Raw genomic sequence first — 27,049 nt, forward strand, 5'->3', positions numbered from 1 at the left:
TCAACAGTCATACTATAATAGGGTGATAAATTTTGTGCCAGCTACTGCAGTCATACAGTTAACCCAAATTAATACAATTTGGCATAAAATGTGTTTTAAATGTATTACAATAAGGTTCAGTCTTAACTAAGCTATGAAAAACTTTATTTAAAATAAAACTCTGAGTAACCTTAACACACAATAGCTAAGACACAAACTTTATGAGATATGACTTGTAAATAATTTCTCCCAATCTGTGAGTTGTCTTCATTTCTTTTTCTTTCTTTTCTTCTCCTCTTTCTCTTCCTATTTTTCCCCTTCTCTCCCTCCCCTTCCTCATCTATACTGCAGATTATACATAGTGATGCTCCACTACTGAGCCATATCCCTAGCCCTTTTTATTTTTATTTTTTGTGGTGCTGGGGATTGAAACCAGGGCCTTGTGCATGCAAGGCAAGCACTCTACCAACTGAGCTATGTCCCCAGCCCCCCTTTTTATTTTTACTCTTTGTTTTTTGGTACTAAGGATTGAACCCAGGGATGCCTCAGTATGCTTAGCCATAAACATAAGTACTTAAATAGCAAAATTAGAGCCTAAAACTCAAAGGACTTTACATCTCTCTAGAGGAACCCGTTCTATAACTGATAAACCCAGACTCATCCCAGCACTTTTTGCAGTATTAGCCTATGTACTGCCATCTTCAGTAAACCCTAATGTGGTCTTATTGTAAACACAAATATACACATAAAAAGTCAAGATGTAGATTATAAGATGGAAAGAAATGGGCTACATTTTCTATTTTAGAACATCTCAAAATAGCTCTTATGAAATCCAAGAATCAAAGGCAGATTTAGTAGTAAGTTAAGAATAGAGAGCCTAACTAAATAGGGATATAAAGCTCATACATACCATCTGTCACCCTCCTGAAATATTATAAACTAAAAAATATAATTTTATTAACACATAAGAAGACATAAGTTGTAACAAGGTAAATGTACTCGAGAATATGTTTGGAATAACCAAAATATAGCTTAATATAAAGTACCCAGCCTACACCTGGGAGATTTCACATAATTTGAACATTTTGAACTAATCCTAGCTCACCAACCTTACAAACTCCAATACTATTTACAAAACATTTGTACCCAATAAAAATTTAGGTGATAGAAATTACTGGAGCTATGGAGACAATACCATAAGGGAAAGATAAAAGATACAAAAGCACAAAATAGCAGAGACTGTTACCTTTTACATAATTACTAACCAGAACTTCACAGAAAGTACTTAAACTAAGAACTCTGAAAGTAGCTCTGAGATGAGCTACTCAAAAGTAGCTGAAAGAGCAAATTAATCTATGTAATGAAATTGTGGGTGGCTTATGAGTGGAAGTTTCCTAAACTTAAGTTTTGTCACTTGAAATTGAGTTTCACTGTATTTTAGCTGAAGATGGACATGGGTATAACTTTCTGCATTTTGATTAATTGGTGGAATCAATCTAAAATTCCTTTGACTCTGGAATGCAGATTGTTTAAATGTATATGACTTAGTTAAATGCTGTAATTTGTAAAATTCAGAATTTTGGAGAGTCATTTGCTTGAAATTTTAAGGGAATAGGCTTGAATAGAAGGAGCATTTCCTAGAACCCTGTGCAGACAGTTTTCTCATTTATGCTGCCAATTTGTTTCTGAATTAATTTGAACCATCCTAAAGCAACTGCTCTGGCCTTAGAGTCTAACATCAGGGTTGCAGAGAGAATCTTCTAACCTAACCTAAGGAAGTAAACAGACTTCATGTTGAAGAGATGGTCCTGAATATTGAAGGCAAGAAAGCCCTGTAGGAGGGAGTTTTATAGTAGGTTAGTCAAGAGATATTAGAAGCCTCAAATGAGGCCAAGTATTTGGTTATAAATGGAAAAGAGAAGATAAAAAGTAGTAGATTACATTTAGGGTTTTAATTCCATATATTCATACAGAGTAAATAATTATTATGAATTATTGTGAATATAGTAAAAATACTTATTGAAGAAATACTCAGAGGACAAACTGATGGAAAAAATAGTCTCTTGATTTCTGGATTATAGGGTTTTTTGGTTTTTGTTTTTGTTTGGTTTGGTTTGTATGCTGGGAGTGGAATCCAGGACCTTGAGCATGCTAAGCACACACTCTACCACTGGCTACACTCCTAGCTCAATTATAGGTATTTAATTAAAAAAGAGCTTAAGGAGACTTATTTTTAGTTGTAATCCCTGAGAGGCTATTGGCTTCCTGAGGTCCCATCTACCTCATTCATTACAGTTTCAGGTCATGACAACCAGAGAGACTGAGAAAGGAAGTTCCTGGGAATACAGTTATTAACATTATATATGGAACTTTATTAATCACCTTGATGACTTTTTAAAAAATTGGTTGTGAGAACTGAACCTTGCTCTACACTAAGCTACATTCCCAGCCCTTTTTATTTTGTATTTTGAGGCAAAGTCTCACTAAGTTATGGAGGCTGACCTTGAATTTGAAATACTCCTGCGTCAGCCTCCTGAATTGCTGAAATTATGGGCATCTGTCATCACACCTGGCTGACCTTGATGGCTTATATAGGTCTTGTCAATGATATCCTGAATACAGTTTAAAGTTTGCCAAGAGCTTTTAGAGAAGGGATCTGAAAAAGTTGATTTGAGGCAAATGTACTAAGCTTGGCCAATAGAATTGAAAGTTACCTACACTATTTGTCAGCTCTTCTTTTTTGTGCTGCTCTGCAAACACCATCTTTTTTTAGTCTACCTGAAAGATATGAGAAGCATAAAGATCCTGTGGTGGTCGTGTTAGTCCTTGGTGGCCAACTGACAGATGGTAGCTTAATGACCCAAATGATTCAGCTTTTTAGAGTCAAAACATGGTGATATGTTGATATTGAAGTTTATGCTTTCTCAGTAATCTAATCATTAGGTGTTTTGTTTTTGTCTTTTTTTTTTTTTTTTTTAGGTGACTGCATGCATTGGCATAGGTACTCTTGTAAAGATGCATAGGGAGATCATGGAGACACAGCCAAGTGTATATACAAACCCCACATTCAGCATATTGAATAGTTAAGGCTTGCTTTATTGTTTCTGAAATTGTTTTACTTTCTTAAGTTTGAAGATCATGTACTATAGGATTGTCATTCAAGTTTAGTCCTTTTGTCATATTTTCCTGGCCTTTCATGTTTATAATGTTTATACCATTACAAATCTTCCAGTTTCCTCTCTCAGCAGTTGAGCCACCAGGACTTCAGTGTGTGTCCTAAGACTTTTTTTTTTTCCTTTTTAAAAATATTATTTTAGTTGTGAGGGACCTTTATTTTATTTATTTATTTATATATGGTGCTAAGAATCAAACCCAGTGTCTCACACATGCTAGGTAAGCGCTCTACTACTGAGCTACAACCCCAGCCCCTCCCCTGAAGACCTGTTTTGATCATGCTGTATCCCTGTCTAGAGTCTGCACTGAGGAGAGCTAGCTGCACTCTTGCCCTCCCACTTCCTAGCATAAGCCCCCTTACTCAGCATGCTGCTCTTGTAAGACTTAGCTTAACCATTCTCTGAATCCCATGCTTTTCACCTATTCTTGTCCTGATGCAGATGATACATAGTGGCAATGATGTAGTTTCTTCCCATGTAGCCAACCATTCAAAATCCTTCCTATCCTTCTTTGCCCATATCCTGAACTTCTGTTTTCTTGATTATAGTAGCTGGAACTGATCTCCCTTTTTTTATGCTTCTCTGTTTGTAATCTCAGCTGGCACTTAACTCAAATTGTTTGTCATTTATATATATTTATATCTCTCCAGATAGATTTTAAGCACTGTGAAAGTAGTGATTTTGTAATTTTCAATTCAGCCAGGACCTAAAAGACCCCAGGGAAAGGAGAAAAGAACCCCAAGAGTCAAGAGACCATCTAGAAACATGGGTCTTGTGACTTTGTTTTTTTTTTTTTTTAAAGAGAGAGAGAGAGAATTTTAATATTTATTTTTTAGTTTTCGGCGGACACAACATCTTTGTTTGTATGTGGTGCTGAGGATCGAACCCGGGCTGCACGCATTGCCAGGCGAGCGCGCTACCGCTTGAGCCACATCCCCAGCCCGGGTCTTGTGACTTTGGATAAGTCACTTATTTTCTTTATTCTTGTCTTACTTATAATAGATTGACAAGATCAAATCTGAGTGCCTTTGTGATGTTGGCAGTATGGTTTCTTCTGTTGCATAACTCCTTCCAAATAGTAGTTGCTCCAAATAAATAAATGCAGGACCCCAGCCTTCTTCACAAAGTTGTTGACTGTATATCCCTTTCCTTCTAAGTGAAAGCGCAGTGTCTGGCTCGTAGTACATTGGTAGTATGTACCTTTTTTGTTCTTGGCCCTTGTCCATTGTTAATTTTCTCAGCATATAATATATGGCTATTCACAGACTATTTTTCTTTAGTTTCCCCCTACTTCCTTTCCAGGTTAATAAATACATTGCTTATAGTCTCCTTAAAACCCTACAGCTATTTAATTAATATTTGCACTTAACAAAATCTTGATGTGTTTTATTGTTAAAATGTTACATATAAAATAGAACCATTTCTTCTCTATTATATAGATGTATATAATGGGAAAAATATATATGGTTAAATTCATGTCTTTTTGTAATATAGTCATTGTATAGCATGGAATATAGTTATTTTTCCTGAAAATGGTGGTGCTGTTTTTTTTTATTCTCCAGGGTGGTTAAGAAAGTGGCTCAGTACATGGCTGACGTATTGGAGGATAGTAAAGATAAAGTTCAGGAGAATCTTTTGGCTAATGGAGGTAAGTTAATGTTTCATGATTCTATAATTATTAACTTATGTAAAATGAGTGATTGAGCAAAAAAAAAAAGGATGTAAAAACAATCTATATATAAGATGTTAAATACAACAGAAAGCCATTAAATACAGTTGTTACTACTAAATTTGGTGATATTGTCAGTTATATCCTATTCCCTGAACTATAACCTATGATATGATGTTGAGTTTTCTGCAAAAGCAGTATTACAAAATTGTACCTTAACTGTTCTGGAATTTGTTTGCTTACTTATGTTTATATCTCCACATTACATTTCTCAGCATTGTTCTCTAGCTACCTGCTATCTTTTCTAGCATTTTATATTTAATAGCGTCTAACTGCTCAAGCCCTAGAATAGAAATTATTAATTTTTAAAAAGACTTATTAAAGGAGGACACAATATCTTTATTTATTTTATCGATTTTTATGTGGTGCTGAGGATCAAACCCAGCACCTCACATGTGCGAGGCAAGCACTCTACCACTGAGCTATAACCCCAGCCCTGAAATTACTAATTTGATTGCAGAGCAGTGCCTCTTCCTCTCAAATTTGAGTATGACTTTTCTTAGTACCCATAAAATAGTCTATGGGCATCTCTGTAGCTACAAGCTAATATTTACAGAGCTTGCTCTGTATAATAATGGCTTTATACAGACAGCTTTGACCTCTTTGTTGATATTTTTACTTGGATTCATTGTTTTCTTATGAATTATTACTTTAGCATTTGTTTCATTTTAAATTAGGTCTATCTTTAGATGTTATTATAGTAGGAAATAACCCTTTTCATTCTATACTGTATTGCCCTCAGTGACAGAACACTGGTTTTTAAATCCAGTGTTCTTGTAGTCTTATTTATTCTTACAAGTAGTAGATGCTCAATAAATATTCAATCAATTACAATATAGTAATTTATTCTTGCTTGTCATAGTAATTATCCTGATCCAATTGCTTGCTATTTCTGTTAACTTTTTAGAACAAAATAGAAGGTATATGTGTTGACTTGTGACACCTTCATTGATCTTCAGTATGTGGCATGGCAGTTGACAATTTGGTTGTCTGCTGCATCTGAGATTGCTTTTGGAAATACCTGCTATTGCCTCCTTGGTATTATGTAAAGAGCAATTGAGGAGAGAGATATTTGATATGAATTATTTTTGGCAGTTAGGTTTGTCACACTTGACATTTATTTTTCCTAGCCTTGATCCTCTTGGACTTGAGGGGCGAAGTTATTTTGATTACTAATGCAGCAGTTGTTGAATATCTGTTTTTTTTTTTCAGTTCTTCATTTGAAAATGAAAGGCTTCATGTTTCAAAGATTGTTGGTATGTAGACTTAGAAACAGTCATCACATGGCTTTAACAGATAAGCTTATTTTCAATTTGGGGAAGTTGTCAAAGAAAGAACCCTTTTGTCAAATCAGATTTATCAAGGACACAATTTGAAGTAGTTTTTTAATCTTTGCCTTTCACTTTCATATGAGGCACATCATGGATATGTACATATTCCACTTACTAAATTGTCAAATTAAGAGCATCTTTATATATGTTGAATTTTGCATCAGAAGAAGTGTCTAGAAGGTAAATTTTGATTAATTCATGTTGCTTAATCTAATTAAATGTTTATTTAATCAGGACTCTTCAGAAATGACATCTTTGCTGATGTTCTCAATGTTGATTTCAGCATTAAAATGTATTGCTGTGTGAAAAATCTGTAAAAAAAAAAATATTGTTGCTTCTCTTTGGTAATAAATATATTCCCTTATTTCAGTTGATTTGGTTACTTATATAACAAGGTTCCAGTGGGATATGGCCAAATATCCAATCAAGCAATCCCTGAAAAATATTTCTGAAATAATTGCCAAGGTAAGATAAAAATTAGGATAGGTCGTACATACTGATTTATAGTGGCTTTTATAATTTAGTTATGATACATAGGCTTTTTAGGCTTTTGATATGCAGTTAACTTACAGATTGCAGATAAAAATTAAATGATCCCTATTACAGTGTGAGATGTTAAAATATATTAGATTTTTGTGATGCTGAGGATTGAACCCAGGGTCTCACACCAAAAGGCAAGGTATATAAATTTTAAAGATGTTATAAAGTATAATGTCAGTAATGTAAGTATATGGATTATCTAAGTTGGATAGTTTACTTATTTACATAGCTACTTAAATATGGCATCAACAGGGTTTAAACGAGAAACTATAAATTCTATAATTATTATTTATACAAGTTTTAAGGATAATTTAGATCATGTAGTATAAGGAATTGGAATCCAGTAAAGATTTATGAGTTATCCAAATAAATGATAATTGCCACTTAGGTATGTATGTATGCAGTACTTTTTCAAACATTAAACCTTATGGGTTCTCTGACTCCTTCTGACTAATAGTATTGACCCTTTGCTCCAAAGTGCCTATGTTCATGTACCACATGATTTTATGTACAGTTTTCAGAGAGCACGTGGACACTCAAGCCCATCCATTAACTCACCAAGGGCCCCTTTTTATTGAAATGTCCTTCAGCTTGAGAGAATATGTAAAAGTCTTAGTACAGACCTTAATGAAACAAATAGACAAGGACCTGTTAATTTGCTAGCATTCTTAATGACCTGTCTGGAGGGAAAGTATGGTTTAAATTATTGGGCAGACTTCCCTTGGCTCCCAATGACTTCAATTGTACAGTATGTTCTAGAGTTAAATGAAAATGAATTGACTATCAAAAAATTTTATCATGCTGAAATAATATTTTTTAATGTAGTCCTGGGAATTGAACCCAGGACCTTACACATGCTAGCTAGGCAAGTTCTCTGCCACTGAGCTTTTTTTCTGTTTTTGGTAATGCTGAGATAGGGTCTTACTAAATTGCCCAGGCTGGCCTCAAACTTGTTATGTTCCTGCCTCAATCTCCCAAATAGCTAGAATTATAGGTATGCACCACCACACCCTGCTAAAGTCATTGTGTAATTTAAAGAAAGTGATTCTTTTACAGTAACTGAACCTTACTCTCTTTGGATCCTTATCAAGGATTTAATCTGCTTCCCTATACTTTTATAGATATTGTAGAGAGGTGAAGTGAAGTGACTTAACCTAGCGCAACACATGGAACTGATTCAGAACCTTTTCTTCAAATATTAACCTACTTTATGTTTTCTCCCTAAGTAGTTAATAGTTTTAATCCTCTTTGGAAAATCAGCTTTTGTAACATTTATAAATTCAACTACATTAATTTTATTGAGGAAACATTTTGTGTAATTATAGCGGAATTTTTGACAACAAATTCTATGCAAAATTCTTTAGCCTTGTGAATTGAAGCCTTAAAATTAATAATCTTCAAATCCAGTGGCCTAGATCCCATTTACATGGTTTACAAAGTAATACAGTAATAGGTTGATGTACATGTAGATTAAAACATTAATAAAAAGGTTCATATGGAAATTATCCTATTAAAAATGAAGTTGGTTAAAAAAAACGGAATTGGTTATTTAAAAAATTACCCTTTAAGGTTGTGCTTTTAAAGTAATAAGATAGTCTTACATCAGAAACTAATGTGTTTTGTGGGAAGTTAAGTTCAGGTACTTTAATTTTATTAGTAGAAGCAGGGAAATTTTGACTCTTTCTTTTCTCTTTTGAAGGGAGTAACTCAGATTGATAATGATCTGAAATCTCGAGCATCTGCATATAATAACCTAAAAGGAAATCTTCAGAATTTGGAGCGAAAGAATGCGTAAGCATAGCAAGTATATGTGAATATTAAGCATAGGGGCAGCATGCTAGCATCATTAATGAGGTGTTGTTGGGGTTTAGTAAGATCCAGTGTAAGCTGTTTCTATAATCAAAATGGTGTTTTTTTTAATATCATGGAGAAAGTTGAATAAGGTTAAGTGTATAGAATTCAGACAAGTTGAAAACAGATGTGAGGCTGATTTATTGTGTTTGCTTCATAAATAGTACTTGTGAATTGGGTTCTGGTTTATTCATTTATCTATTCGCTGTTTCTCAGAAAAATTCTAAAATTAGCTGTTTTAAATTACATTTATAGTGTCTGCATAGCAATAAACTGCTTAATTCTATAGAAGAATTCATTTATTATGTAATAATTCTTTGACTTATCTGTTTAGATTTTTTTCACACATCACATTTTCTTAAACTGTTTGGATTGATCTCCTTGTACTGTAACTACAACAAGGGTAGTTTTAAGCATATAACTATTCAAGCTGTATGTTCATAAACCATAGGGAAAGTTGATTGGGAGATCATCAGTGATACAAACAGGACAAGACATTTTCGTCATGGCAACATCATTACTAGAATACCAAATGAAGACTGATTCAAAAGTTGATTATTGGGTTTAGTAACAAAAATTGCTTGGTATCAAATGAAACCTAGAGAGATGGAAGAAAACCAAAGGTCAGCTTAAATGTCATAATTTCATAATTACAATGAAATGACTTACGAATAGCATCTTACCAGTCAACATGTAATCAAGAGAAAAGCTGAGTTATAATCATTAATCATACACAAAGGTAGATACTGGAGGCAAATTTTGAAAATGTTGCCATTTCTTTGGTTGTAAGATTGGGATATATTTGGCTAACTGTTGGCTTATAAAGCAAAAATGCTAAGACTAATTCCTCCTGAGATATATATGTAGCAAATGTGAATATGATCAGCCTGCTGTTTCTTGAGTTACAGAAGCACATAATTATCCACCTAATGATTTTTTTTTTTCCCTCTTTAGAGGAAGTTTGCTAACTCGAAGCCTGGCAGAAATTGTGAAAAAGGATGACTTTGTTCTTGATTCAGAATATCTCGTCACATTACTGGTTGTAGTTCCCAAGTATGTTTTTCTATTACAAAGGATTTTACTTGTTAAAATACAAGATTAGTATCTGGTATTGCAATATAAAGTTTTCCTTAAAACCCAAGTGTAAAATAAGTATAACCTTGTTATTCGTTCTGTCAACCAACATTTTCTCATAAAGTCAAATTTGGTGTATAACTTGGTTATAGAGACACCAATTATAAATTGAGATTGGTATAGTTGGATCATCAAAAAATGAAGTAATGCCCAATTATTGGATTTTTAAGAATACAGATTTTATATTTTTTCAAAATAAGTCTTTGGGTTTGTTTTTCTGAAAAATCTTTATGACTAGTTAGGATAAGTTTAAACCCTGTAGGAAGCAAAGAATGAATTAGATTGTGATGAGCAGGTTTTTTTTTTTAAATAACATCTTTAAAGTTTTTGCAAAGGTAAAATATCAAACTTAAAATAGTTCTTAGTACATGAACATATTAAGTTCTCTAATTGTATTTTAAGATAGTCTTTAAAACTTAATATCCATATACCATAGAAGAGTATTCTTGATCTGCAGTTATACAGAATGAATTTTACAAACATATTTATATCCTTACTTAACACATAACAGTATAGCAGTTGACAGTAGTAGCTCACAAAAGCAAAAAGATTAGCTCTGCAAATTTTTTTCTATAAAGGGCCAGATAGTAGGTGTTTTGGGCTTTGCCAACTGTCTGATCTCTGTCACAACCACTTAGCTTTACTATGTCAGCTTTGTGGTTATAGCTGAAGCAGCCACAGACAACATAATAGGTCCTAGAACAGACAGACAAAGCACCTCCACGGAATTCATAGTGGCTACGACATTAGCCTGGCTTGTATACTTTTTCCCTTTTACTGCAATAACCAGACTTTTGGATTTTTCTTTGCACATGGAGAAGAGCTTAAAACTAAGGGTTTGGCTTCAAACCCTTAATTTTGTGTTTTGGTTATATAACTCCCCTGCTATATTGGAACACTGGTTATTTGTAGTAAATACTGTGTTTTTGCACCAATAGGAAAATTACACTATGTAAAAAAATAACCTTTGCCCATATAGTTGTCTCAACCTTTATTAAAAATTTATGTTTAAAACCAGAATTTTTTAGTTTTCTGTACCTTGTAGTTGAAAACACTAAACCTACATAGGGCACCTTACATAATGAATTATTCTCTATCCTGGCCTACAAACACTATAATTATTTTAAATCTCAAACATAGTCGTCTCTTTACACACTTCCAGAAGCCACTGGCCTCTAGAGTAGGTGGTTGCACAATGTTCTATGGTGACGTAATTTACTGTCACTTGCTTTACTTGCTACTTCCTGGTACTCTTTTGCTTTTTGTACTTTTATTCAGTCCTGCTAATGGCCACTGAATAGAAATGATAGTGATTTCAGTATGACCTTTTTCTTGTTTTTTAAATGAGGCATAATACTTACCAACCATATAGTTTGAAAATAATATAGAATGTATATGGTGCTCTGCTTCCTTTCCATACTAAGTTCTAGCATATGCTGCTTTTGCAATAGTTACTGGATATAAGAGGGTGGTGATCTGTACTTCCTGCATCACTCAGTGAATCTGAAATTCATTCTCAGTAGAAAACTTGAAATTGTTACGTTTATTTGACGTATTTCCCTGAAACCGTATATCCTATCTGTCCTGTAACTTTTTTCTTCCTGGATATGGCAGGAAGTAGGACTTGTTTTTCTTTTCCAGTGCTTATTGTATCTTTTCTGCAGGTTAAACCACAATGACTGGATTAAGCAGTATGAAACACTAGCTGAAATGGTAGTTCCAAGGTCTAGCAAGTAAGTAGCAGTCTTTGTAAAACTGTTTTATTTCCTAGAATTCTTCTTAGAGTTTGGTTGTTGGATTAGAAAATATCTTTGCATCTTTCCTTTATTTATAATTTAGAACGATAATTTTATAATTTTAGAACGATCATTTTTAGCTTATAAATGAAATATATTAACATTAGCTATCATAATGTTAGACTTGGAAGGGACTTGGCACAGTCTTTTTCACCCATTCATGTTTATAGACATAGAAATTTGAGGCCAGCGAGGTGAAGTAGTTTGCCCAGAGTCACACATATCATTAGTGGCAGGGCTAGAACTGGAACCAGGTCTCTGGTGTGGTGCTTTCTCTGCTCACTGTGCTGCCTTTAGAACAGTCCTCATTCTCTGTATGACTGTAATTTTTAATTTTACCTTGCAAAGAAAGCCTTCCAGGTGGCTCTTAAGAGTATTGATCTCCAAATGTTTACTGTCACTTTGAGCATAGATTTTGCCAAATCTGTACACTCCTGAAAAACCAAAAAACTAACAAAAAACTCAAACCAGGTGTAATGATGCACACCTGTAATCCCAGCTACTCAAGAGGTTGAGGTGAGAGCATCACAAGTTCAAGATCAGCCTAAGCATATTGGTGGGACCCTTTTGCAAAATAAAGAGGAAGGGCTGGGGATGTGGCTTAGTAGTAGAGCACCTGTCTAGCATGTAGCCCTGGGTTCAATCCCCAGTACTGGGGGTAAAAAAATCTTTTTAAATTTAATATACATTGTCTAATTTGATATTTACACCCGTTCTGTGAAGTAGTTTGGGCAGTCATCCTTTTTTTCTCAGAGATGAGGAAGACAAATGGTTGCCGAGAGCATATGGTTATGTAAGTGTGCAGTGGCAGAGTTATGTCTAGAACTCAGATCTTTGAACTCTAGGTCCCATAAATATTCTCTTACATCATTCCCTGTCATGTTCCCTACATCCCCTATATCCCTTGTGTGATAATATTCTGCCATTATCACATACGACCTTCTTTGAGAAAATACTAAATACAGTGTATGTGCTCCCAAAGAATTCCTTTGTATATAAATGCCTGAAGAAGAGACGACCTTGTGAAAGAAAGGTGTAGGAGATAGTGAAGAATTGGAATTAGTAAGGTCAGGCCCATGAAATATTTTCTTTTCCAGTTTCATTGTGTCATATGGGAGGTAGCTTAGTATTTTGGAAAGAGTCCTGGACCCAGGGATCTGAGTTCTATTGCTGGTTCTGCTACCAACTTGCTGTGTGACCTGGGGTAAGTCTTTTAACTTCTCTGGGCCTCATTTTCTGTGTCTGTAAAATGAGCATAGCATCTTTCTTGTATATGTTATGAAGATAGTTAGTTTAAAGCTTGATAGGATATATCAGATAGTATTATTGTCATTTCACAAATATTGATCTTTTGAGAATTAAACCACAAACCTGTGCCCATCATGAGTCTATTTCCCACTGGAGGGAATACCTTCTATGCAAACCAACCCTTCACATGCTAACTAGAGACCACAGTTGTGTCTTGGTATTAGATTCTATTTGGGCCATTTATCCTGATAGATAACACCTTCTTACCTATGGAGGATTCATACTGCAGGGGTTGACTATGCCCAGGTGGCAGTGGAGGAGGAGGATAAGGACTCAGTGCACAGAGTGGACACACACCACCCAGATGTCCAGGGGTTGGTGTGTAGGCTAATTAAGCAGCCCCAAATTTACTCTGAAAAGGGGGACTTTAGACATATTACTTCAGAATTACCTCTTGCAAATTACTCTAGTAGTCTAAAGGAAAAAATTCCAGGCAAGAACAGTTTAAAACAGGCCTCTGAATGACCTGTAAGTGCACACTGATGGCCTGAGTCTCCAGCCCTTTCTCGCTTGGTGCAAACATCTGTTCTACCTATTTCTCAGTCCAAAGTACATTTGGTTCATTGACTCAAAAACATAGCTGTTTAAATGTCATTATAGAGAACGTGGCGCTAGCTCAGGTTCAGATCATCAGAAGAGCTGTAGCTTAGGTAGAGCAGATAGGCTTCAGAGTCAGTCTGACATTTCCCCCACTGTTTAGGAACAACCTTAGGATTGATGCTGGTTTTTAAACTAACATTTTTGAGTAATTACTATGTGCTAGTCATTGGTCTAAGTGCTTTATACAAATAAAGTAAAAAAAAATTAAAGTATCACTTTCATTTGATACTTTTTAGCATGGTACCTGAATGATGATGAGTCTTGGAAGCAGTGAAGATGAAAGTGGAATTTTGAGGTAGAAGAATAGATTGAAAAATATCATCCTTAACCCTCAAGAAATGATTACATTTTTAAAGTGCACAAAATCTAGCCATCCTACTGAGTTGGGAGGCTGAGGCAGGAAGCTTGCAAATTTGAGGGCAGCCTGGGCAACTTAGCAAAACCCTATCTTAAAACAGAAGTTCTGGGGATGTAGCTCAGTGGTAAATAGTCCTGGGTTCAATCCCTAGTACCAGAAAGGGGGAGAGAAATCTGGGTATTTACAAGATGTTTTACATAAGATTGGCCAATTTGAAATATTGCTGTTTTGAAAAACAGGGATGTGTAGGAATGCTTGTCAAGGCTATGGCCAAGAAAGTAGAGGTCGGGCTGCTGTTCTGCTTTTTGTTGGAATACTTCAGAGAAGGGTTCTTTTTACTTCTACTTTCAGAATTACCACTTTCCTTATTTTCTGTCTACTTTTGTTTATTACAAAAATAACAAATTGAAGGCTGGGAGTCAAGTTTGGTGGTGGAGCACTGGCCTAGTGTGCACAAAGCTGTGGGTATGACCCCAGCACTGGGGGTGGGGGTCTGATTGGCTCAGATCAGGGGTTAATTTTTGCCCTTCTTCTGTCCTTGGAAACTACCACAAAGACAGTGGAGCTTCTTAGCGGATTTGTTCAGTGAGCTAGAGTTTCTGAAGAACCTTGCTAGGAAAGATTACACCAGCCATTATGTAGAGAAGTTTCTCTTTTTGGAGGTTTGCAAAGGTAACTTGCAAAGGTATGATGCAGGGGCAGGGCAGAAGTAGTGGATTAACTGGTTAGGGAGAAGCAAGCCTTAGGAGGGCCGCAAGGTGAAGCAGTAAGAAGAGCTCCTGAGTTCCAGAAAAAACTGCCCCTCACAGAAGTCACTGAAAAAGCCATGAGATGGCTTAAAAACAAACTGGCAACAGACTTAATTTCCTCTGGGCCCAGTGATACCTACAAGATATAACAGGAGAACTAAATGAATAGAGTGAGTTTGGCTCTTATTTGAATCTGGTAGGACCTTTGCAAGTTGTGTTAGACTAAGCTTCCTGCTAGGTACAATTCCTGGCCAACATTGTATCTGAGAATAGTTCAGGTTCATGTTTACTCATGAAGAAGTGTGATTTTCCTATCTCTTTTCTGTCCTTGTGGCTTTCATTTTGTTGCTTTACTTTGGTTTCACATATCATTTAAAACTTTTATGGGATTTGCCTTGGTTGGAAATCCATCTGTCATCTGCCAACTCTCTTCTTTGATGCTCTCATCACTTTCACTTGTTTTTTTTTTTTTTTTTTTTTTTGAGAGAGAGAGAGAATTTTAATATTTATTTTTTAGTTATCGGCGGACACAACATCTTTGTTTGTATGTGGTGCTGAGGATCAAACCCGGGCCGCACGCATGCCAGACGAGCGCGCTACCACTTGAGCCACATCCCCAGCCCCTCCACTTGGTTTCTCTTGCCTCACCCTTGACATCTAGAAAGGTTTACCTCTGGAGTCAAATCTTTAATCCAGCTCTTTACCAGATCTTCTCTGAAGGACATTGCTTTTGTACTTTGTTCACCATCTCAGGTCCCTAACCCTGTGTTTGCATTGACTTTGATTTCCTTTGATCGAGCTTTGTTTCCTGTTTAGCCTGGACTCTACTGATCACTTCAGCCATTCATCTGCAGAGCCATTAGCTCTGCAAACTCACACCTCAAATTAATCTGTAATGCAGTCCGATAGCTTTGGTATCTGAGTTGCTTGAGTGAGCTGAAGAGACGCTGTAAATCCACACTCAGGTTGTTCTGTCTCAGGGATACTCTGCTCTTTCATAGCTCTTACCTTCACTGCAATTTAAGAATTTTTAAAGCTCCACCTGTATTCTGCATGAACCCTGTAGCTTCAGACTCACATATGGGGTTCCAATTGGGTACTCCATGTGATGATCTCTAGGAAAACAGCATGATCTCCTCCATTTTGGACTCAAACTGTCTTATAAAGCAGCCTCAGAGGCTGCCACTTTCTGTGGTAGTTGGTTGAACTATATGAAATTGGTTCAAAATGGCCAAACATCCCTAATTTCATATGGTTTATTCTATTTTAACCCCTCCCTCTACTGCTGCTTCAGTTTAGACTCCTCTCATCTCTGGCCTGGACACTCTGATGGCCATCAGTTGGTCTCCTTTTTCCCTCTCACACAACTGATATATAAATCTGTTACTGCCGTGTTTATTTAACTTAGATTTTTGCAGTGCTGGGGATTGAACCAAGGGCCTCCCACATTCTAGGCAAATGCTCCATCACTGAACTGCACTCCCACTCCCTGCTGCCCTTTCAAAACTCTGCTTCTTCCTCCCCACTTTACTGCCTCTACTCAGCACACCCCTGCCTCCACCTTGCCAATACTGTGTTTCAGCTGTGCTTATTTCAGGCAGTTCCCCAAATGACCATGCTGTTCCCTACTTGTTTTCATTTGCCTGGAATATTCTCTTGCCTGTCCTCCAGTTTTCTAATTGGCACCACTACTGTGAAACTCTTGAATCCACCCAGATAAAAGTACCATTTCCCCATCTCATGTTCGTTCTCTGTTATAGCACTTACAGCCATGTTGTACTGACCTCTTTACATCTGTTTCCTTCATTGGACCCATCCCTTGAGTCAGGGAATGAGGTCTTAATTGGTTTTACTCCTAGTAGTTAATAAGAGCTTGGCACAGGGTAGTACTCCAGGTAAGTGCGCTACCACTGAGCCCCAGCCACAATTCAATAGGGTAGTACTCCAGTACGTGGTAAACAACTAAAAAGTCCCTTATATTAAGGACTCATTGTTTATTTTTTATAAGGCTTTAAGAAATACCCTTCCTGGAGGGGAGAAGTAAAAACCAAGTGGCTTTTATTTTTTTCTTGATAAGGTGACACAGTAGGATCTCGTCATAAAACAAGATTGGGTTTTTCTGTCAGGATTTTGAATAAACAGTACAACTTTGCTGGTTGTCAAGCATCAGATATTTTAGAAAGGGCCTTCAAATAGCAAAGTATTACATAAGATTGATATGTTAATGGTGGAATATTGTTTATGGTTCTGAAATAACCTGTCAAGTTAGATTTGGGTTTGTTTTAACCTCAACCAATTTGCACATCACCAAGTCAATCTTGGCAAACCAAAGGATCATTAAAAGCTTTTTTTTTAATCTAGTTCTGTCCATTTAGTAGCTGCCCTGCTTTGGGTTTGAAAGGCACTTAGGAGCAAGAACTAAAGATAACAGTTTTATAACTATAGTTTAAAATATTTAAAGGTCCTAATCCAGTGTAATTGAATTCCTCAGCACATCAGTGATCATGGTGATGGGTACTTCCTGGTATCTGTTGGTCTTACACTTGGGAGGTGGCCCCTGCTGACTGACCCACCCAGAGCCAGGGTGGATGTGGGTCTTAAAGCCATTCTTTGGTTAAGTACTGAAGTTACCACCTTAATTTACTCAGCTAACCAGGCAATTCTTACACATCTGGGAAAAATGAAACTTGTTTTTTTAAAAAATAAAATTTAATAAGTTATCTTTAAATTCTATAAGCACTCCCTCGTTTTGTGAAACTTTTTTTTTTCTAAATTTCTAAAGTACAACTTTGTAAATAAAAACTAAAAATAACAAAAGATACAGGAAACTTTTGGAAGTAATGATGTGCTTATTACCTTAACTGTGGTGTTGATTTCATGGGCATGAATATGTCCAAATCTTCAGATGATGTACACTAAATATGTACAGTTATCTTATTTCAGTTATACCTCAGTAAAGCTGTATTAAAAAAAAAAAAAAGACATGAACATTGGAAAACCCTCAATACAGGAAAGAAAGATCGCCTTGCCCTTTGTAACATTCCCCTGCCCCAGTTGAGCATACCGTTTCATAGGCCTTACATGTGGGGCTCTATACAAAGGAGCTATCAGCAGTAAACTTTTTTTTTTTTTGCTACTGATAGTTTTTGAAAGCCAGATTACATGTAGTATGATCATGCAGTTGCCCTTCCAAGTAGTGAGCTTTTCCTCACAGCATTACAAATTTATATGACAGTTAAAATTTTCTGGCACTTAAGTTGAAAAGGTCTTCCCAGTGATGTCCACAGAGCTGTGAGTGAACAGAGGCTCTGCCTTAGGGGCACCTTTAAAGCCTGAAGTGGAGTCTGAGATGCACACAGATGCATTTATTCAGAGGTTATTTAGGCAGTTGTATTTGTGATTTTTGATTTGGGGTGTGATGGTAGAAAAGGTATGAGGTAGTGGTCATACAGGGGGACTGGGCCAGGCCTCCATGGGGCTGGCTGGATTGTGCTGGAGAGAGGAGAGAATTAGGCTTCCAGAAGCAAAGAGTGTGCTTAGCAAGGAGATACCATAACCAGTTCTCCTGGTACTGACAGAGTGTAGATTGTGCTTCTTAAAGTTTGATGCTTTACTTGAGTTAATGTTTAATTCTGTTGGTTAATAGGAAGTAAATGTAATACAGGATGTGAAGGCATCATAACCATAAAACAGACAGACAGTGTCTTCAGTGTTTGAGGGTACAGATAAGAGCATCCAGGTGGTTTCGGAAGGGCCAATATCCCCTAATGCTGCTGCTCTTCCTCTTGTTTCTGAATTCTGCCCTTAATATGAAAGAGAAAAGAATGTATAAAACTTCAAATGACCTACAAACTTCTTTTTTTCCTTAGTGTTCTCTCAGAGGACCAAGACAGTTACCTTTGTAATGTCACCCTGTTTAGGAAGGCAGTTGATGACTTCAGACATAAAGCCAGGGAAAACAAGTAAGATTATTGTTTGTTTTCTTTAATTTGTTAAATTAGCCATATATGATATGAACAAGTTTCCCCTCCCCCAAATTTAGATTCATCGTTCGTGACTTCCAGTATAATGAAGAGGAGATGAAAGCAGATAAAGAAGAAATGAACAGGCTTTCTACTGACAAGAAAAAGCAATTTGTACGTGTTCTATTTTTCTTTGACTTAAAATTAAAAAAAGCAAATTTCTCTGATTTTGTTTTAAAGACATTTCATTTTAGTTTTCTTTTGAATCATCAGAATGAATTTCCTCTAAACAGGCTAAGAGCTATAGTAATCTTAAAATACTACCAAAAAATTATGTACTCCAACTAAATTCATGTCAGAAACAAATTTTAAATGTAAATGTTTTGGTTACTATATTTGTAGAGAAGGACGATTTTTAAGTAAATAATGAAGTTCTCTCTTCAGGAAGAATATTCATTTTCTTAAGAGAAACCTTTCTGTCTTTTAATGAAGCAATTTATACTTAAACTATTGAAAAGCTGTATGTTGTGGTCATAACAGAATAGGGACAAATGGATTTGGAAAATCAAGATGGCACCAACTTACTTGCCATCTTCAAGTGCAAAATTATTGTAAAGACTAAAAACTTATATGAAGAGGGAAGTGTGATGAGTTAAAAAGTGTGTCGCTCTGGTAAAGTGAGGGGAAATAAAGGCAGATTTCATTGGAAATTATTTCCAAGTGCTTCATAAACCATTCCTTCCCAAATGGGAGAAAACCATCCTTGACCAGTCAGTATCCAGCATAACCAACTTATTAGGGAAGATCCTAAACCTTCTTAAAGAATAGCTATTTTGACCAAAGATCTCATTTTTTTCTTGTCCTCATTGCTTAAATTAGTTGATTGGTACATCCCAATGAGCTTCTTAATGTTATCAAAGTATTTGTTAGCACGGTTGATGATGTATGTCTTTGCAGTGTGGAGAGGAGATTTTTTATTTGAATTGTGTTTTCTTTAAAGAGGCATTTAATCATAACATATTTTAAGTTCAAAAAGAATTTATGCTACATAATAGAATCACTGAAAATTTAGAGCATGAAGAGGTTTTAGAGACCTAATAAGAGCTCAGGATAGTGAATGACTTGCCTACATAGCTGTTTATCTTTATTCCTAAATTCTTTGTAAGTTAAATTCCATATAAATGTATTAAATGTTTTAGAGTATTGAATAGTAAGTTCATATTTTTATGTTTTGTTTTACATATTCAGAGTACCTTTTATTTTGTACCAGTTTAGACTACTTTCACAAAAATATTTTTTGAAAGTAGTCTAAACTGGTATAAAATAGAGGGGAGTACTCACTGTATTAGTGAGTTGTTTCAGTTCATTTTAGTGTCTGTTGAGATTACTGAGTATTGGCTAACCTTTTAGTCTAATTTAACCTTTTGGTGTAACAGAGACATAAGATAATTTGGTATCTAATATAATTAGAATAATTCTTAAAACTTAAAAATTTTTTTTGTAGTTATGTCTGAAGAGAATGCCTTTCTTAATTTTTATGTGATGCTGAGGATCAAACCCAGTGCCTCATACATGCTAGGCAAGCGCTCTGCCACTGAGCTACAGCCCTAGCCCATAATACTTAAACTTTTAAAAGGTGAATTACATGACTTAATTTTCCTATAGATTCTCAGTACTCAGTAGGTAGTTACTCTAAAAATATTTGTTCTAGATGGGTGGCACACACCTGCAATCCCAGTGATGGGGGAGACTAAGGCAAGAGAATCACAAGCTTGAGGACATCCTCAGCAATTTAGGGAGGCCCTAAGCAACTTAGTGAGACCCTCACTGCCTCAAAATAAAAAGGGCTGGGGATATGGTTCAGTGGTAAAGCACCCCTGGGTTCAATCCCCACACCCCCCCCAAAATATTATTTTTTAATTTATCTATCTAATTGTAAGACCAAACTTGTGTTTTTTTTTTTCTTTTAAAGGGACCACTCGTGCGGTGGCTGAAAGTGAATTTCAGTGAGGCATTTATTGCATGGATTCATGTGAAAGCATTAAGGGTTTTTGTTGAGTCTGTTTTAAGGTAAAGAAAATTGGGAAACTTGGAGCTGAAGAGTGTATAGATGCTGAAGGGTACTTGAAACCTCTTTGTTATAACACAGACCAGCACTATGAAATTGATGAGAAACCAAAAAGCCAGTCATGAGGGAATACTGTCATTTTCACACAGTTTTAAGTATGCATTTGTTTTGTCCTTTAATTCCAACTTTGGAAGAAGTGATGCAGACTGCTATACTCTCTGGTTCTGTTCTTAGGTGTATCATGCATTGCTTAATTATAAGCTTAATGCTGAAAAATTCTCGATTTTGTTGTTGTCCAAACACCACACAGAGCACTTACACAGACCTAGGTGGTATGGGTCAATCACTTGACATGGCACCTGGATGCAGGCAAGAGATGCAGTAAGGAGATGTGTGAGGCTGTTGCTTGTACAGGGCATACTGTTGTATAGTAAGCTTCTTTAAACTTCTGACGAGAATACTCCCTAAAATAATAAGTATAATAAATACTAAACCAGTAATAGTCATTTATTTTTCAAGTAATACATGCTTATATGTTCTGTACTTTTATATGACTGACAGCACAGGCTTGTTTGCACCACATCACCATAAACATGAGTCATGCATTACAGTGACTATAACATCACTAGGTGATGGGAATTTTTCAGCTCCATTGTGATCTTATAGGAACACAGTATATGTGATCTGTCACTGATCAGAAGCATCAGTCTGCAGTGCATGACTTGTAGATTATAAAAATTAGCCAATGTTTATTTAAAAGGAAGATATTTCAGTTATTTTACATTTAGTTTGGTATACAGTATATTGATGATCTGTTGAAATTATTTCATATTGACCTAAAATGCTTTATTATTTTGAGATACTTAAATTCAGTTATCTGTGAGCCTCTGTACATGTTGCTCAGACTAGAAATAATTCTTTTTTAGCCAGGCGTGGTGGTGTATGCCTGTAATCCCAGCAGCTCGGGAGGCTGAGGCAGGAGGATCGAAAGTTCAAAGCCAGCCTCAGCAATTTAGCGAGGCCCTGAACAACTAACTCAGTGAGACCCTGTCTCTAAATATAAAAAAGGCTAGGGATGTAGCTTAGTGGTTAAGCACCCCTGGGTTCAAAGAAATAATTTGTTTTTTAAAAAACAACTTCTCTATAGCTATACTATTTTTAGGTTTCTTAACCCACATGTACTTTGAAATTTTTATCTCATTATTTATTTTAAAGTAATGTGGTAGCCTTACATGTTATCTTTACTTCTTGAGAGTGTGCATAGATTACCTTAAAAATGGAACAGTATTGAAGTAGTTCTTAGTAACTAACTTTTTTAAAATAGATGTTTCTATTGGGCATTGAAGACCAGAGAACGTTTGCACTTCTATGTAAAAATTTCTATGGCTGCTGTGTGCACACTCCTGGAATTCCAGAGACTCAGAAGTCTGAGGCAGGAGGATCATAAGTTTGAGACTAGCCTCAGCAACTTAGTGAAGACTTAAGCAATTTAGCAAGACTTTGTCTCAAAAAAAATAAAAAGGGTTGGGGAATGTGGTCAGTGATAGAGCACCTCTGGGTTCAATTCCTGGTACCCCAAAATAAAAAAAATAATAAGAATTTCTGTAACTACTTGTCATACTTGTGAAGGGAGTCCTTAAAATGAGATACCCTCTACCCATAAATGATGATTATAGTAGGAAAATATTTGTTCTAAAAAGGAAATCTTTTTATAAGCCTGTGTTGCACTTTGTATTTCTTCTTTACAAGGTATGGCTTGCCAGTGAACTTCCAAGCAATGCTACTTCAGCCTAATAAGAAGATGATGAAGAAACTGAGAGAAGTATTATATGAATTGTATAAACATCTAGACAGCAGTGCAGCAGCTATTATTGATGTAAGTACTTACTAGATGGCTTGGCAGAGTGGGAATTGGAAAGACAGAAAAAAATTATTACAAGATAGGAAAGGGGAGGTAAATATGTATCATGGTAATCATTTTTTATTACCTTGAAGTTCTCAGTTTTTTAGACAGACAAAGCAAGTAAAATTCAGGTGTTTATCCTATTACATGCTTTCTAAAAGCCAGTCATCATCTGGCTGAATATCAGATGTTTATAGCTTCAGAAATACAGAAACAACCATGCAAGTTGTTGTTGCAGGAATTATAAATTGAAGAGAGGAAGAAAATAAGTAGTTATTTTAATTTTATTTGGTAAAAAGAAGAAACAGAGTCAATAGGTAAGCATTTTAAAGAGAACTATCAGTTTTCTAAAATGGTTCTTTTATTAAACAAAAATATAAATAGTATAAGTGTTTTCTGTTATTGTTTAATCTTTCAGTGGGCTTTTATTTTAGATATTTGATTTCACATATCTTGCTGATTTTTTTCTCTCTTTAGGATGGTAGTATACTATATGTGCACTAGTTAAAACTATGAAAAATCAATTTTTTCTTGATAGATGGGAAATGACTTGCTACATTTTCATGGAATAGTGAATATAATGAGGTCTATCTCTTTCATACATAATTTTCTAGCAGTAAATTCATATATATATGTGATACCTTTAAAGACATACTTGGTTTATTTTTATATAACATTTTATAAGTCTTGTATCTCATAAGCCCTTATCCTAAGCCAGAGATATAGAAAGTAACTTTTGCAGCATCCAGAAGGGTCGTGAGCTGATAGTTAGACACACAGGCTCTGGAGGCATCACTTGAACCTGGCTTTACTACTGTGCACTGTGCCTCTTAGCCTTTTAGAGACTACTTCCTCATTTGCAAAATGGAGTTCTATAAGTATACACCTGGTTTTGTGTTTTTCCGTAGGCTCCCATGGATATTCCTGGCTTAAACCTGAGCCAACAGGAATACTACCCCTATGTGTACTACAAGATTGATTGCAACTTGCTGGAATTCAAGTAAAACTGAAGCCCTCTCAGACGCCCTGTGCTTGTGTTGCTGTGTGTTAGCAGAACTAGGCTGCAGTATCATAATACTTTTAACTCTGTCCTTTGCTTGCTCCCACCCCTTTCCCTGGTGAGTTCTCCCTAGTGGTCCTATCTCAGTGTTTTCTTTTTAAAGGAAAATATATATATATATTGCTTCTTTTTATTGGATCGGGTCTGTAAATGTGTACTAAAAAAATCAGAGTTTATTTATAAACAGAATAGTTTATTTAAAGAGAAGTTCCTCATTGATATTATGATATGCATTAATTCCATTTGTTACCATTGTGCACAAAAGCCTTGTTTACAAGGGAATGGTGTAAGCATTTATACCATTTTGTTCACTGTATGTAGTAGACATAACTGTTTAATAGTTATTGAATCGTGATGTAAAGAAATGTGACAATATTCAGGTATGTGCTTTCTGAATGTTTCTGATTACAATCTATGAGCACTGTTGACACCCACAGGAGAGAATAAAATTACCTGTGCAAAGGTGTATTGTGGTGTGTGTAACTTCAGATTACAATTCAGTGTGAGAGTTTAATAAATTATGTCATAGCTAACTTGCTATGCTACTTTCAGGATTTTGTCATATGCTGAGGTGTGACTATTTGTGTCTGGCCTGTGTATGATTTAATTGTGCCAAATTTGGGTCAGAGCACAGATTTGATTATTCTTCAACATATGAGTATTTACATTTGGATACTAGACTTTTAGTTCTTGCAAATAAGTGGGACCAATTTTGAATAAAGCCTAGCAAAAACTATGCAGTTTTAGTAATTTGTCTAAGTCTTCATTTTGCTTATTTTTTAAACTTTTTTTTTTTTTTTTTTTTTGTACTGGGCATTAAACCCTGGGGCATTCTACCACTGAGCTACATCTCCAGCCCTTTTTAATTTTTGAGACAGGATCTTACTAAGTTGCCCAGAATGTCCTCAAACTTGCCATCTTCCTGCCTCAGCCTTTGGAGTTGCTGGGATTACAGGTGTACACTCTTGTGCCTGGTATATTTCTTTTTTAAAGTCTATAATTATAAAAAATTTCATTTTGACAGTTATATAATTTATGACAGCCTCTGAAAATAGAGGTATTGCTGTTTTTAAAGCAGGGTTCTGTGGTGATGTTGCCCTTCCTGTGGACTCTTCAGCCTTGCAAATGGGAGGAAGAAGTTTGTATCATAAGGGCGTCTCTAAACAGTCCATTCCCTTTAGGAAATTAGTCTCCAGATTCCTTTTTATTATGGAATTTTATATTATCATTAAATATTAACTTCAAGCAAACAAGATGTCTATAAAGAGCACAGGAAATGCCCTGTACTTCCTAACTTCTAACTCCCAAGGGAAGCTTTGTATTCTTCGTGCCCTCCTCTATAACATACAGAGCTTTCGTCTTATAAAACTAGGATCATACTATGTTCTATCACTTGCTTTTTTGCTTAAAACTATATCCCAAATACCCTCCCCTGTCAGCATAGCTGGAGCAACCTCATTCTTTTTTTGGAACCGGGGATTGAACTCAGTGGCACTTGGCCACTGAGCCACATCCCCAGCCCTATTTTGTATTTTAGAGACAGGGTCTCACTGAGTTGCTTAGTGCCTCAGTGTTGTGGAGGTTGGCTTTGAACTTGCGATCCTCCTGCCTCCGCCTCCCGAGCTGCTGGGATTACAGGTGTGTGCGCCCCAGGCTAGAGCCACCTCATTCTTTAGACCAAAATCACATGTCTTTGCCATAACGTATTTAGCCAATGTCGGATATTCAGGTTGTTTAGTTTTGTTCCTCACAAACACCACTGCAGTAAGCAAGCATCCTCGTACAGATCGATATGTACTTGTATCAATCTCTCTGGAGGGAGAGACCCTAAAGTGGAACCTGCAGCATCATTGAATATTGTATAGTTGAAATTTTGACATACTGCCAAATTACCATTCAGAATTCTAAATTCCAGATGTATTTGGAATGCAGATTTATTTTCAGTTTTCCTTTGAATAAGAGGAAAATTTTGGGTTCTGATGTCAAAAAACTCTTCTGGTTGCAAATGTTGAGTAAGACGGGGATACCATGGGAGAGTGTTTTGACAATTGACAATTGCCAGGCCCACACTATGCCTTAAGTTTGTATTTCGACTGTGATATTATTCTGATGGGAGGGGTAGGGGCTGTGTCAGGTTTAGACTTCACCGTAGCCTCTGTCAGGGACGCAGTACAGCAGCGGGACCAGGTGGCTCTGGAACCAGACTGTAGCTCTGCTGCTGCTGAACTCTGCAGTTCTGGGCACACCATCCAAGTCCTTCTCTTTGCACAGTGGGGCTGAGGAGAGTGCCCAGCATAGTGCTGTCGTGATGAGTAAAGGAGACAGACCCCTTGCCCCCAGAAGAGTGTCGGGTGAAAGCTTGACCCCTGTACTGAGGGTCCGTGAGCATGTGCAGCTCTTCTTCACTGATTTGGGAATTTTAAGGATCACAATTATTGTAGAGCCTGAAGGTTAGATGTAATTGTGTGTAGAGGAGGAATGGTGGCATTTGTGTCTGAAACATAACACTAAGACAGTTTGAATGTCACTGAGCCTCAGTCCGTGTTGGAGAATTTCTGTTGTTCATGGAGGCCACCGTTCCTGGGAAAGGACTCCCTTGCCTTCCTGAGGAATCTCTTGTTCCCCGAGGATGGAACTCAGCTAACTTTGAGATTCATTAAACATGTAGAGACCATTCTTGTCTGTTGCCTCAGCCCTTCACTGTGCTGTTTGGGATGGGAGGACTGGTTGTCCCATTTTATATATGGAGAGACTCAGGGCAAAGAAGTTAGGTGATTTCTGTGCTAGAAGTCACAAATTTCGAGTCTGAGTCAGAACAGAATCTGAACCTATGATTTCTGACTGCTGGGTTCTTGTCATGCCACCTGCCCTCCCCAGGTAGTGTAAAGGGAGCCAAACCCACCCATCCCTCAACCCTCGTCCAAGACAGCGATACAGGAGAGGTTTCAGGGATGGATTTAGGTTTTAGGGTGTTAAATTATGCTGTCATTTGGCAGGAGCCAGAACATCCCCAGTGATGGGTGATGGTGTGTTCACCTGTTGCATGCTAATTTAGTAGTCTACAGCCTTCAGCCAAGGAAGATACTCCCCTGCTGAAGTTGCTGTTGAGCAGAAACTCTTCGTGGAACATATTCCATGTGGATTTTTGAATGAGCTTATATCAAGTAGCAGTAATACTTTGTATATATATACTCAGCAATGTGAACTTTACTTGCTTTCAGTTCAAAATTCTGGTTCCAGATGTTGGAAATAAAGTATAAGAAATTGATCTAGATATGAAGGTTTTCTTCTTTTTTCTTGGCTGCCCTTTCTTTCATCTTAAGAAGAAATCAAAGAACATGTGCACAAGGTTAAAAACCACATATGCAAATATAACAGCTCACAGTAAAAACCTTGCCTGCTTTGGAATCAGTGTGGTGGTCCTCTTGTTAACATCAATAAAAGATGGTGTGTCAGAGATCTGTAACAGTATTACATTCTAGAGAAAGCTTAGAAAACTTTCCTAATT

At 36.3% G+C, this 27,049-nt stretch overlaps 1 protein-coding gene across 2 annotated transcripts in view; it reads left to right on the top strand.

Moving 5' to 3' along the window:
• Positions 1 to 26,815, top strand: part of Atp6v1c1 (ATPase H+ transporting V1 subunit C1) — a 50,773-nt gene extending 23,958 nt beyond the window's left edge. The window contains exons 4-14 of one of the 2 annotated variants that reach the window (XR_007347147.1): positions 4,715 to 4,800; positions 6,583 to 6,677; positions 8,452 to 8,543; positions 9,558 to 9,656; positions 11,402 to 11,470; positions 18,418 to 18,510; positions 18,591 to 18,684; positions 20,483 to 20,580; positions 22,328 to 22,454; positions 23,390 to 23,683; positions 25,882 to 26,815. Coding sequence is in view for 1 of the 2 variants with exons in the window: in XM_015486354.2 (XP_015341840.1) it covers positions 4,715 to 4,800; positions 6,583 to 6,677; positions 8,452 to 8,543; positions 9,558 to 9,656; positions 11,402 to 11,470; positions 18,418 to 18,510; positions 18,591 to 18,684; positions 20,483 to 20,580; positions 22,328 to 22,454; positions 23,390 to 23,485 (949 nt within the window). In the remaining variant the exon portion in view is untranslated. Of the gene's footprint in view, positions 1 to 4,714; positions 4,801 to 6,582; positions 6,678 to 8,451; positions 8,544 to 9,557; positions 9,657 to 11,401; positions 11,471 to 18,417; positions 18,511 to 18,590; positions 18,685 to 20,482; positions 20,581 to 22,327; positions 22,455 to 23,389; positions 24,008 to 25,881 lie in introns of those variants that run through there. The other variant, XM_015486354.2, reaches the window with a different exon arrangement.
• Positions 26,816 to 27,049: the final 234 nt, after the last annotated feature.

The sequence above is a fragment of the Marmota marmota genome, unplaced genomic scaffold (assembly GCF_001458135.2).
Source record: "Marmota marmota marmota unplaced genomic scaffold, marMar, whole genome shotgun sequence".
In the NCBI taxonomy this organism is placed as follows: Eukaryota; Metazoa; Chordata; class Mammalia; order Rodentia; family Sciuridae; genus Marmota; species Marmota marmota.